The following is a 14,762-nucleotide window of genomic DNA, read 5'->3' on the forward strand; positions in this document are numbered from 1 at the left end:
GGAAGAGACTATATGGGCCATCTAGTCCAACCCCCTGCTGTATGGTATCTACAGTGCTAAAAACACAAATGAATGGATCTAAGATTGTATCAAGCCAGAATGCTCTCTAGAAGCTGCAGTGATTATATTGAGGGTACATCTTCTACACTGTAGAATATATGCAGTTTTACACCACTTTAACTGTCATGCTGTGGGTTCCTGAGAGTTGTAGTTTTACTATGCCTTTATCCTTTTCAGCCCAAGAGTGCTGGTGCCTCACCAAAATCCAACTCCTATAATTCCATAGCATTGAATGTGGTGGCAAACTGCATTAATTCTACAGTGTAGATGCACACCAAATGGCATTCCCTCATGTGCCTTTTTAAAAAATTGGAAGTTTTAGCATTACACTAAAATATATTAGAAGCAATAAAGAAAAGAAAAAAGAAAATGATGACTTTCACCAAGCTTTAGACCATTAAACATATTACATAAGTATTCATACATAAGTATTCCAACATTAATACGATTTCTCTTTTTTCCATAATAATTTCCTTCATATTGTCAGAACCAAAGACTAGCAAATCATTATCTATTCTCTGTTATTGAAAAAAAGCTCACAATGGGCTTCCAGTCTTTGAGAAATGTCTTCTGATCAAACATGACAATTTGCCTATTTCCTCTGAACCCATCAGTTTCATCATACATTACTCTATAGAAATTCTATGTGTTTTTTTAAAAAAAATAAAGGTTTTAACATTGTACTAAAAGATATTGGAAACAATAAAGAAAAGAGAAATGGAAAGTGAAAGAGAAAGAAGAAAAGAAAGGAAGTAATGTCTTCCACCCAGTTTTTCAGCTGTTATACCTATTAAGCAATTATTCTTACCTCACAATAATATAAGTTCAGTTTTTTCTGTAATCGATTCCTTTTTATTGTCAGAACCAAACACTACCAAAACATTTTCTTTTTTATTGAAAAAAGCCCACAATGACTGTGCCCAGACCCTATAAAAAATAAGACTGCGACGTGCTTCTCTCCATAGCTGAGTGAACTGCAGTTGTCTATCTTGAAAACTTAAGATACTAAGCAACTGAGACTAGTACTGGTTTTAAACATCAAAAAAGAATATTTATTTACACAAAGTCCTTGAAGACTTGGCACAGTTCATACAGTTGCAAACAAACAGTCAATAGATGAAGCTACAAAAATATTCTTTCTTTCCTATAGTTACAGAGGCAACCCTTTTTCCAGATGGCAGATAAGATTCTGGAATCTTAACACCCTAACCTAAAGCTGTCGTGGTTTAGAAAAAAACAAGTTTTTTCCCTATCTATAACTTAAGGTCAGTTCAGGAGACAAAGGAGTGAAAACTCTCTCTCTATAACTATATAATTCAATCTTCTTAATGAAGCTTATCCATCTATAATATCTCAATACAGCTCAATACACAATATACTATCTAAACTAACTCAGTATAGCTTAATACTTATCTATAATGTATAATATACTATCTATAGCTTAATATATCTTACTCAGTTTATAGTTTTTGCAATGGTTCTCCCAGAGCTAAGTGCCTAGCCATCAGCACGTCTGAAGTCTTTCCTCAAACTGAAAAGGCAGGGGAGAATCTAAAATGGGGGTCTTTCCCTGGGAGAAAAGGCGGTCCCTAAACTCAAAGAGCTGCTCTCTAAGCCAATAGTTGCAAAGAGGCCTGCAGACTTTGATACTATTAACTTTTAGAACTCTTGCAAAGATGCAGTAGCCCTGGGAGAAAATGCAAGAGGAAGCAACCTCAAGCAACTATAAAGTAAGGCAAATCAGGCTCCTGGGAGATGGAACAATGACCTTCTGATATTTGAGAAATGTCCTCTAATCAAACAAGAGCATTTCCCATCTTTTTCCCTAAATCCATCAGTTTTATCAGGCACTCCTCTATAGTACCACCACCAGCTTTTTAAAAACGCACATATATTTTAAAAAATGTCATCTTGCCACTCACCCCAATGGGCTTCCAACAACTTTTAGTTGGTTTGGTCTGGCATTTTTGGCAATCAACACAATCCCTGAAGTGGTGGATAACTGAGCCCAATATCCACTGCAGCTGCCCACACCTGGCACATATTCAGTAGCTATGGCTAGGATAGTTGTTATGTCAGATTTATATGCTTTAGCAAGTTTATATATACCAGATACACATGTACACATTCACAAATATAGTATACCTAATGCAGGGGTCCTCAAACTTTTAAAACAGAGGGCGAGGTCTCAGTCCCTCAAACTGTTGGAGGACCAGATTATAATTTGAAAAAAAAATGAACGAATTTCTATGTACACTGAACCTATCTTATTTGTAGTGCAAAAAACACTTAAAAACAATACAATAATTAAAATGAAGAACAATTTTTAAAAAATATAAACTTATTAGTATTTCAATGGGGAGTGTGGGCCTGCTTTTGGCTGATGAGGTAGGGTTGTTGTTGTTGTTGTTGTTGTTGTTGTTGTTGTGTGCTTTCAAGTTGTTTCAGACTTAGGTTGACCCTGAGTGAGGGCCGGATAAATGACTTGGAGGGCCGTATCTGGCCCCTGAGCCTTAGTTTGAGGACCCCTGACCTAGTGCATTCTCATGATCTGGGACCCTAAGTGTGCACTTAAACCCCAAAGTGCCTTGGACTATATTTGTGTTCATCCTACAAAATAAAATCAATGGTTACTACAAATATAATCACCTGAAACCTAACCCTGCCAAGACACAAGTGTGTGCTTTCCACCTACGTAACCATGAAGCCAACAAGAAATTGAAAGTTACCTGGGAAGGCCAAGAGCTTGAACACTGTTTCCATCCTAAATATCTCGGTGTCACCTTAGATCGAACACTAACATTTAGGAAACACTGTATGAACACCAAGCACTAAGTAGCTGCATACAATAACTCCTACAGAAACCTGGCAGCATATGGGGTGCAGATCCAAAATTTATAAGAACATCAGCCCTAGCCTGAGTTTGCCTATCCTGTTTGGCACACGTGAAGGAGGTGAACATAGCATTGAACAAAACATGCAGAATAATCACAAGATGTCTTAAACCTACACCTATTAATAAACTCTATAAACTAGCTAGCATTCTCTCTCCCCTCCCCCCCCCCCCCCCAATGTGTGACGGGAAGTTCCTAACTGTGAGAGAAATACGGTTGAACACTGTGAAAGCCATCCACTGCTCAGCTATCAGCCTCCTCCTAGTAGACTCAAATCAAGGAAAAGCCTCATGAGAACCACCACTCGTTTTATTGTTCCTCCAGCAACAGCAAGAGTATCCATCTGGGCAGCTAAATCAGGCAATTCCAACTGGATGGTCCCCCATGAAGGTCTGCCTCCTGGGGAAATCAAGAATGAGCAACTTGGAAGACCCTGAACAAACTCAGAAGTGAAGTGGGCAGATCAAAAGACAACCTGGCAAAATGGCACTATCTGGAAGAATCCTCCATCTTCTGGAACTGTGGAGCAGAAAAACAACTCCACATATGTATTCTTGTCCACAATGCCCTGCCTCATGCACAGAGGAAGAACTGTTTAAGTTTACAGACAATGTGGTCACTGTTGCCCATTTTTGGTCAAAAATTATTTCACCTCTTGTGTTCCCTCTATTTTTATCAGCTTTATACTTATTTATGCAATGCTTTTGACACAATAAATAAAAAAATCCTAGAAAATACAGTATTAAGCTATGTTTTACTGATTTTTTGGTGCATATGTATATTTTTGCACTGCAGAATTTATCTCTGCACCTCTATTAGTCCCATCTTAGGCAAAAGGCTAAGAAGAGAGATTGACTTTCACTGTCATGTCCTTTCTAAAAGTGAAAACTGATGTATAGGTTTTCCTTTTAAAAATAGGAGCCCTAATTATGAGACTCCAGTGAAGACTTCTCTGTAGCCTGTGCATGTTATACATTTTGAAAAGAAAGCTGTTGATTTCAAAGGCTGTAATTAAATTATATTCCCTGTTAACTTCCCTCCTCCTGTCAACATCATTCTTTCTGTCATAATAGGCACTGAGCCATGAAATAAAGAGAAGACACCTGGAAGAAATAGTGCCGGGAGGAAAAAAACAACGCATCCATGTTAACATAAGAGGAGTGAAGTGGCAATTTGTCACACAACAGAAACCAAAGACTTGGCTTTATCAGTGCACTCACTCAAAATTGACCAACATCTCAGAGGACATGAATTGGTAATCCGTTAACACTGGGGAAGCCGTATTCTGTAAACATATTACTTATATGTAAGAAAATACAGAACAGATAGAGAGAGCCATTTCTCCATCATATTTGCAACCAAACAAGGTCACCTTATTCCTTACTAAGGGATGAGGATTTCATTTTACGGTGGTGGTTGCTGTAGGGTAAGCATTCACCACATTTCTCTTATCTGAAATGATAAAAACCTGAGAAAGACTAAAACTGAAAGATTTGTCCATTCAGATGCATAGCTTAAACCTTAAATTTTGGGGTTCGGTTTTTTTACATAGTTGATGATGATTCATAAAAGCTTGATAGTTCCTTTCTCTTCTCATCTTTCAGAGGCACAGTAAACACCTTGTATTTTTTTCTTTACTACAAATATCCTATGATGACTCAATGCAATCAGAAACAAGAGATAGTGCCAGAAGATGAGACTTCCAAGCTGGATGGCAGTCAATGAAGCTACTGGAGTAAGCAGAGGACAACTATGATTAATGCTATGACTAGTGATGCAACTGGAATCAAGCTAAAAAGATGTTCATCTGCTGACATACTCAGAGATGAAACAAAAACCCAAAGCTGTACAACACATATTATTGTTGTTGTTGTTCGTTACATCTAATGTCAGCAATATGAATCAGGGAAGGCCGGAAGTAGAGCAACAAGAAATAGAATGGATAAACATTTCAAGAGTTGTGGAAAGGTGCTAAAGTGGTAGTGAACATTTTTGAGCCAGGAACAGTGTAATTACAAGTAGAAATAAAAAGGCAATAGAAACAATGCAGTAAATTGTTGGGGTTCTGTGTTCAGTATATAAACAAGGAAAGCTAGCTAGAATCATAGAGTTGGAAGAGACCTCATGGGCCATCCAGTCCAACCCCCTGCCAAGAAGCAGGAACATTGTATTCAAAGCACCCCTGACAGATGGCCATCCAGCCTCTGTTTAAAAGCTTCCAAAGAAGGAGCCTTCACCACACTCCAGCGCAGAGAGTTCCACTGCTGATTAGCTCTCACAGTCAGGAAGTTCTTCCTAATGTTCAGGTGGAATCTCCTTTCTTGTAGTTTGAAGTCACTGTTCCGCATCCTAGTCTCCAGGGAAGCAGAAAACAAGCTTGCTCCCTCCTCCCTGTGACATCCTCTCACATATTTATACATGGATATCATGTCTCCTCTCAGCCTTCTCTTCTTCAGATGAAACATGCCCAGCTCTTTAAGCCGCTCCTCATAGGGCTTGTTCTCCAGACTCTTGATCATTTTAGTCACCCTCCTCCTTCCAGCTTGGAGGGAAACTAAAATGATCAAGGGTCTGGAGAACAAGAAGAACATCAAGAAGAAAACGTATTGGCTTTTATATGAGGCCCAGCCAATCAAATATTGCATTGGATCATCCCTGGTACTTTGGCATTACTTCATAGTTTAATCCAATACTGGAACTTGCCTTATCATTTTGACCTTGCAATTAGCCACCTATGCTTTCATATTTGACTTCTTACTAAATCTCGCCTAGATAAAAGAGGTGGAAGAATGACAAATTCATTCAAGGAAGTTCAGTAAGAGAAGCAGAAGCTGAACTCAGAGCACTTCAACAAAATAAATCACTATCAAAAGATTGCACATCTATAGAGCTACTTCAAGCTACATAGACAGAATATACTCTAGATCTAACTAAAATCTCTCTGCAAATAATGACCCACAGTATGGAAACACATTGCAATCCACAAGAAAGGAGACACCAGATATTGCAGTAATGACCAAACCTAATTCCCCATACTAGCAACATGTTGTTCAAAATTCTATAAGGATTTTTACCATATATGGAGTGAGAAATGGTAAATGTCCAAACTGGGTTTGGGGAGGAAAGAGGCACTAGAGATCATGTCACAAACATACATTGGATAATGAAGATTTTCAAAAGGCAGTCAGCCTCTACTTAATAGATTATAGCAAATAATTTGATCATGAAAAACAATAGGTACTGTAAAATATCTGATTGTCCAATTTAACCTCAGAACAAGAGTCTGTTTGATAGGACAAAATACAGAAAAACAGTATGTTCAGCATAGAAATTAAACAGATCAGGTTATAAATGCATCGCTGCCTGACAAGGAGTCAGCTCACAAGTTGTGCTGCTCTAAGTATTCTGTTTGTTCCATTACACTGACTCTCAGATGATTTAGTTTGCATACTAGTGTGAGGAAATGTGAGGACTCAAATAGCATTGCTAAATCAGGCTAAAGGTCCCTTTCATTCAGCTGTCTCCTTCCAGCAATTGCCTTCCTTCAACAATCCATCCCAACAGCAAGGTCTTTAGTATGGTGCTGGAATATACTCCCATGGCTATTATTGGGTGAATGGCATAAATCAAGCATGTGGTAATGTACAAAATACACCCATTGGCCATTTTGCATTTTCTGTGACTTCAGTGGCAACTGTTGGGTTCAATGTAGAATCTTACATTGTTTTATTCCAGTCTTCAAGGAGACTTTAAATAGGTTCAGCACCTTGGACAGATCATTCAAAGTGAATGATAAACCTCAGAGTGGATTCCCTACAGTGCTGACATGGAAATTAATTACGAGCCATCTCAGCATGTCTAAATTTAATAGGGTGACATTTTCCTCCATGGGGAGAAGAACAGCATAAACAAGGGTTACTTCAAAAACTATTATGGAGTTGTCATATGTCTTGAGTGGTTGGTGCTTGCTTGCTTACTTCTAACATACTGCAAGAAAGGAAAAGGCAGCCTTGTTTCTAATATTACTTCTTGCCAATTATACATTGAATATAGAATAGGACCTGTCACAGCAAGTCACAGAGTATCCGGCTGAGATCAAACGCCAACTTTGTCTTTTATAGAATTTGTCATGCACTTTGCTGTAAAACCTTCTCTTTGCCATTCTGGTTCTCCCATTTCTTTGAGTGCTGCACAATAGTTTTTGAATCTGATGGATAGGATGTGTGTTGAATTTGTTACTATACACTTAGAGCAGATTGATCTGTTTTTTTTTATTTATGTTTGCCCCATTTGAACTGTAGAGATGTATTGCAGAATACAATGCTACGAAAATAAAAATACATATTTGCTCTGGAAAGGTGGCTAGCCCATTCATGAACAAAGATAAGATGAAGGTATTGGCAGACCTATAACAATAGCAGGCCTGTCACACTGCCTAGTTGTTGGTCATGATGATTGGATTTATTTTTATCCCACCTGTCTCCCCTTTATAGGGATCTAGGACAGCTAACAATAAATACAATACTGATTCCAGTATTTCGGGCACTTTGCCCCTTTTCCAATATTCAGATTTTGTAAATCTAAAGTTTTTGGCATCCCAAGTATGTAATTGGAACATTTTTATAAATTTTTAAAAATGAAATTATTTTCAGTGATAACATTCAATGTTGTTTTGTATGCGTATGACTTCAGATAATTTCTGACTTATGGTGATCCTAAGGAAAATCTATCACAGAGTTTGTTCAGTAGGAAAAACTTGGCATTTTTGGAAATTATAATCAGATTAAAACCAATTCTTTTTCATCTTTCTTGCTTAAGGCATAATATTAGCTGGAAGAGGGACCACTCTCTTTTCAAGATAATTAACCTGAGATCATGAGATAACATACTGTGCTGATTTCTGACCTGGGTTCCAGCTGAGCAACAAAAATGAGTTCAAAGAGAAAAGGAGTACATTTTGTGTAAATTTGATTTCTCAGAGTCCTTCAGAAGGAACTTTGGCTTAGGTGTTGAATGCTGTTTCATAAAAGGTACCACAACATGATGAATCTGCAACTGAATATTTATACTTAGCGAGGAATTAAAGCCAATCCTTTTCCAAAGATTAAGTCCACATGGGGAGCAGACACATTAACTGCCCTGAACAGAACATTGTGGCAGACAACCAAGTCTCCAATGAGAAGAATAAGCTCACATAAATACACCAAGTATAAAAGGCTTAACTTAAATTATTCTGAAGATATAAAGAAAAGAACAGCACATCTAAATATGTTCTCTATCCCCTATGATTCCAGAATCTGATGTTACTTAATAGTACTGCTCATTATGAATGATATAGGTCTTGCTTTTCTGATGGAGGTGATTCCAGACTCTCCATAGTCACAAGGGCCATCTAGTCCAACCCCCTACCATGCAGGAATACATTTCTAAAGCACTCTTGAATGGGGTCCATCCAACCTCTATTTAGAAATTTCCAAATGAGCAGAGTTACACTTTCTAGATAGATTAAATAGCTTAACATTTTAACTTAGCAGCAACACAAGCCCAAATAGCAGTATTTCCAATTTCCTTATAGTCAAATTACATGTGCCTCCATTCATGGTCATATGTGCTTTGTTGTTTCAGGTTACTACTACTGTGTAGATTGTCCACATCCTTCCTCAACAACAAAAATAAATAAGAAAAGCTGTTTTGATTAGAGGACTGAACTTGGACTTGAAAGGTTCATTCCACAATGAGCCATGAAACTCACTGGGAAGCCTTCACTCTCTCAGCCTAATCTCTCTTGTAACCCCCCCTCCCATTTTTTAGGGTAATGGTGGAGGGCCAAGACACCAGGGTTCAATTTTCTGCTCAGCCATAGAAGCCATATGGGAGATGTTGGGCAAGCCACATTCTCTCAGCTTCACAGGAGGGCCAAAGCAACCCCCTTGCCAAGAAAGCCCTAAGATAATGTTGTCATGAATTGGAAATAACTTGGAGGCACACAAAAAAACACAACAAAATACAACGGTTTTCAAAGGTATAGACATATAAGTCTCTTGAAGCATAAGTAGGAGGAAAGAGGCACAGGAGGGGAAAGGAATGTGCCATCACTTTTAAGACTAACCAGTTATTATTTTTGCATGAGCTTCTATGGTTAGAAACCTACTTCTTCGGATGCTGTGCAAAATGTACATCTTTGGATGTCCTGTGTCATGTCACAATGGCTACCATTGGAACCCTTAGTGGGAAATTCATTTTTGGATGAGAAAAAAAGACAATCTAGTAGAATTCCAACAGCTAAGCATTTCTTCTAGTAAGTTAACCAGTATGACATGAAGACCTCAGTTTTTTCTTGTCATCACATTTTTTTGTCCTGAACATTTTTGCACAGAAATTCCTCTGAAAGGGGCCTTCAATCCTTCAGGAAATGCATTGTGTAGATGTAGATATCATATTTATTATTTTGTATTGTATTTTTTGTATTCCACCTTCCCCCTTGAACAGGATCCAAGGCAGTTTGGAAGTAATCAAAAGCAGGGTCCAACTAAAATAATATATAACATTTCATTAAAAACCCCATTAAACAAGAATTTGGCTTAAAGATAAAGTTAAACCAATATAAAACAACAAATTGTATTGGAAAAGTTTAATGTCCAACATCCTTAAAAGCTCTCTTTGCCACATGAATGATAAAGCAATAGAAAGAGAGAAGGGGACAACCAAATCTCCCATGAGATGGAATTCCATAATCTCTGACCAGCCACTGACAAAGCTCTCTCATGTACTCACAAAATATGCTTTTAATGTTGATGGGACCAGGAGAATGTCTTTTTCCACATATTTTAAAAGATCCTACATGATCTAAGGCCCCAACTACACTGTCATATAAATCCAGATTATCTCCTTTGAACTGGATTATGTGGCAATGTAGACGCAGTTCAAAGCAGATAATCAGGATTTTATATGGCAGTATAGATAGAGCCTTAATCCCTCACTCAAAAAAGCTATTTCATAGGTAGCTTTCTTACCTGCCTTCTTGAAGCCACAGCACTGTTGATACCTTTATTGGTTGTTTTGGTCTTGCTCAGGGGAGAAGAATCATTCTTCCATGTCTTGGACTTTTCTTTTGGGTCTGACGAGATGGGATTCAGGAACAATATCCTGGCAATCAACCCATAGAGCACTGTAGCTAATATCATTGGTATGACATAAAATATCCCAAAGTCCATCATGTAGATTGGAGAATAGTAGCTCCTGGGCACTTTATAGCCACAGGCCACTATGGTGGTCTCTTTGTAGACAACTGTGTTGAGGTCTAACAAGAAAAACCAGAGCATGCAGTAGATGGATGTGAATGCCCAGACAAAGATGATTATCTTTTTGGCTCTAGAGAAAGTACATAAAAACTGGGCTTTGATAGGGTGGCAAATGGCTATGTATCTCTCAACAGTAAAGGCAGTAATAGAGCAAGAAGAAGCATTGATTCCAAGATACTGGAAGTAAGTAATGCAGAGACATCCAAGGTAGCCATACACCCAGGATCCATAGATGCTCTCTGTGATGTTGGGAAGCCCAGCAGCCACCAATACCATGAGATCAGCCACTGCAAGGCTCACTAGGTAACAGTTGGTTGGGGTCCTCATGTGCTTGGTCCTGAGTACCACCATTACCACCATGATGTTGCCCACAATACCTAACCCACAGATGAGGAGAACCAAAAGGATGGTGACCACCTGATATTCAATAGTGACTACTTCTTGGTTGGGCAGGTATTCAGTTTCATTTTGTCCATCAGTGGTGCTGTTCTCCATCTTCACCTGCTTGCTTCAGTTATTAGGTGCTGGTCAACACATTTTCTCCTTGTCTCCCTAGGAAAATGAGGATTGCAATGAATCTAGTAGAATATACAGTGCTTTTGCACAGTCTTCATATTTTACATACATACATCCCTTTCCTTTGTTGTTGATGCACCCCCTCTGCACATATAGTAATTTAACTACTATACAATTGGGTCTCTGCCTGTCAATTTAATTTGTTGGTTGGGGCTATTGTTCTAGAACACAATTCAGGCACTGACAGGCATAGAACAGAGCATTTTCTCCTTGTGGATAAGGCAGCCTGAGAAAAAGAGTAATAAGGGGGAAGTACCAGACTATATTGTCATTCACTGGTTGTTATGAACAAAAGGCTGGAGTTTAGTCCGAGTTGAAATTTCCAGTGGCATAGGTATTTTAATCTATTGCAACAAAGACAGCAAGCACCTTTGAAACACCAACAAGTGTTATTTGGCAACTGCTTTCAATAAATTGATGCTTTCACTTGGAGCACCTAAAGTTTTCCACAAAAACTCATGCCAAATTTTAAAAAAATGTTTGTCATTAAGGTGTCTCAAGTCTCTTTCTAGGTTTTCTTGTTTACAGCCAAAGGTGGTCCAGAAGAAGCTTTCAAAACTTAGCTTCAGCAGAGATCATAGCAGCACGAACAAATAATTGCTGGCACCTCTCACCTTCATCATTTCTCAAAACTCTCCGCTGTGACTTAACAATACAGGGGACCGTGGTCAGATTGATTCAAAGCTCTTGGCTTAAAGCATCCTTTGTAGTGGGCAAGTTCAAAAAGTCATACTGGGGGAAATAAAGGGGTATAATCAAGGGAAAGTTTGCTGAGTTAATAAGAGTTACAGCCCTTTATCACTATTTTATCCCACTGGTAGGCATTGTCATTAGAATACATTGATCAGTCTGTCTCAGATTGAAGATTCTACCAGTTGAAAAGCAGAGGAAATATATTTATACATCTGCCTGGAACTGAAGGAGTAAGAAAGAAAGCAACTGAAAGTCCATTGCATTCCCCACACCTGTCTCTGTATAAAATATAAAATGCAGAACTTACCTTCAGCTTTGAAGAGTTTTCGGAGCTGTGCATGCTCAGCCAGTTGACAGCATGAGCTCTCTTCCACTTTGGCACGACTGGAGAGTCCCTCCAAGCCTTGCACTTCACTCCACAAACATGCTGCAGTGATTCTCACAGTGGCTGACTTAAATGCTTCTCAGCAGTTGCAGCATTATCTTAGCCCTCCAAGGACTGAAAAAGCAGTCATCTCAAAGCAACCAAGCCATCAAATCCCAAACTACAGATCTTCAAGGGAATATGAACAAAGTATCCCCCAATTCACACAACCCTGCTTTTGCCAGGCAGGAAAAGCAGAAGCTCTTTTGGGGATGCCAAATTTAATTCATGCTGACTCTTTAAAATGCAACAGCAGAGTGACATGCAAATAGGCAACAGGAGTAGTCTGTGTTCTTTTGTGAGTGCAAACAGGAAAGTCAGACAGCAATGTGCTACCCATGCTCTTGTATACTGTGAATGTGTATGTGATCTTTTTCTCTCCCACTCTTCCTTTCCCACTCTGCATTTCCTACCATGTATTTCCCCACTTCGAATGAAAAAAGGAGGGAGCTAGTCTGCTTTCAAATCATGTTTTTCTGTCTTTTCTCTTTTTGGTGTTGATTCAAAGGGTAACAGGCTATATGCTATATTAATTTCAAATCCCACTATTCTTTAGCTGTGAGGGGCAACTAAGAAATCCTTTTAGTAATCCAGTTTTCTTTTTTTGGGAGGACACAAAATATTTCTTGTGCTGCTCTTGCTTCAGTTGCAGCAGTTTAAGAAATAACAGTTTGTATGAGTGGAGAAATGAAAAATTGGATTTCCTAACTGGGTTTCTGTTTTCAAATTGTTAAAACAAACACATTGCAAAGCTCACCAATAGCCCCTGATCGTGCCATGGTCCTGGGACTTACCTGGTGCTATGATTCTGGGCACTTCTGTAACAAAATTCTCCATGCTTCCAGGGAATTTATTATTTTTTAAAAAATTCAAACTAACACCTTTCAATTGCTGTAATTGTGAAGTGGATGTAAATAATAATAATAATAATAATAATAATAATAATAATAATAATAATAGAAAAAGCAACACATAAAAGGGCAGAATTTATGTCAGCCTCCCAAAAGTGTGGCTTTGCACAGCCAAGGCATCCCAATTGGACAACACCAGTGGTATGCAAAGCCAATCGACATCATGATGGTAAGTTGGTAGTATTCCACCTCACAAGAAAAGTACAGGATAGTAGTAAGCATGACTAATATCCTACAGCTCCCAGAATCCTTCACCTGGCCAGGCTAATAGATGAAATCTGAAAAACGTATAGAGTGCTAAAGGATCCATAGCCATGTCCTATTGAGTTTATGCTTGTTTCTTTTCCTCGTGCAAGCCGAAGCAGCTCATCTTCTACATCGGACACGGAGAATTGTATTCCCCCGCGATTCTCGTGAGTCGCAACCTTTGAGCATTGGAGTGACTCCAATGCTCAAAAACTTGGCCAGTAGATGATATACCATAATTCTAGACACTTGTAAGATTAATCTTTCTGCCTATGATGATGCCAGTCGGTGAAAGCATATATTGGGCTGTTCTTTATGTTTAGAGACCAATTAAGATTAAGAAAGAGTAAGTCTGAATTCTAGCATTCAGATCAAGTAGCTGTGGACTTTTCAAGGGCTCAGAAACCATGAAAAAGCTCATCACACAACCATGTATGTCAAATGTGATTTATGTAAGTGCTTTCCAACCGAGACCAAGCTAATCAGCATCAAAATAGCAAATAACAGAAAAGCCCAAACAGCATAGAAAGTTGGATTGTTTTGGTTGATCAAGATAAAAACATTTCCACTATACACTTGTTGCTTTGTGCATATGATAACCTCTGAGCAATGGCCATGTGTTGTCCCCAAGCCGACTTGGGAAGGTTCTGATCCCCAGTTTGCCTTTTTCAATTAAAAAACCCACAAAGGGGAAAGTTCAATGTCTTTTACTGCTACAACAAAAAGGGTATCTGTCTCTCAAAAAGAGGACTTTGAATAAAGACAGGGCTTCAGCATTTATACATTTGTATAAGCAACAATGTTTTATGTAGTCACTACTTAGCATATTCTATATCTTGGCAAATGCATACTCAGCAAGTCACGTACACCATCCCATAATAATCCGTTATTTGATTATTTCTGCTTCATTAACCTAGCAACTCTATACCTGAAGGTGTGTTAACCAAAGCGTGTGAAGATTCAGAAACTTTCTGTAACCTTGGTGTGCCAGCTTTCGATTCGAGCTAGAGCTGGCATTATTTGTGGTACATTCCATCTTTGTCAGAATAGACACAGTCCAAGGGCACTAAATGGATATTTACAGTAAGAGGCTGGCACAGAGCAGAACAACTTGACCTCTGCAAACTTTTTAGAGAAGAACCTTACACATTTCTCCTATCACCATTTTTCATAGACTCAGAATCCAAAATTGGGGTACTGGCCTAGCAATGTGTGGCTTCCTGTGACCAATGCCACAATGCACCTCTGCTATTCAGTACATGAAAGACCATACTAGATTGGATATATTAGTGTCACACACACACACACATTCACACACACATATACCCCATATAAGCGGAAAACATCAGAATGAAGGCTGTTTGTTAGGTCCTAACTAGAACAGACTTAACAACTCAACTGCTGAACTGAAAAGCAATGCATAGGTAAATTTAATTGATCTCACAGGTCTATTTTAAACAGGAATCATAGTAGGAGTCAGGTCACTTTCTTTTCTTGAATCAGACAAGAAAACATTTGGTCCTCCAGACCTTTTGGACATCAGCTTCCAGAATTCATGACCATTGGCAACACTAGATAAAATTTCTGGGAGTTGCAATCAAAAACATCTGCAGACCAAAGGCTCACATATTACAGTTATTTAATTCAACAAAGAAAG

The 14,762-nt window shown here is 38.6% G+C and overlaps 1 protein-coding gene across 1 annotated transcript in view; it reads right to left on the reverse strand.

Annotated features, from left to right (window-relative positions):
• TRHR (thyrotropin releasing hormone receptor) overlaps positions 1 to 12,333 on the reverse strand; it is a 28,473-nt gene extending 16,140 nt beyond the window's left edge. The window contains exons 1-2 of the mRNA XM_060775778.2: positions 11,832 to 12,333; positions 9,968 to 10,807 (exon numbers count right to left, since the gene is read on the reverse strand). Coding sequence (XP_060631761.2) covers positions 9,968 to 10,750 — 783 coding nt within the window. The 5' untranslated portion in view covers positions 10,751 to 10,807; positions 11,832 to 12,333. The remainder of the gene's footprint in view (positions 1 to 9,967; positions 10,808 to 11,831) is intronic.
• Positions 12,334 to 14,762: the final 2,429 nt, after the last annotated feature.

Source organism: Anolis sagrei, chromosome 4 (assembly GCF_037176765.1).
Source record: "Anolis sagrei isolate rAnoSag1 chromosome 4, rAnoSag1.mat, whole genome shotgun sequence".
Classification (NCBI taxonomy): Eukaryota; Metazoa; Chordata; class Lepidosauria; order Squamata; family Dactyloidae; genus Anolis; species Anolis sagrei.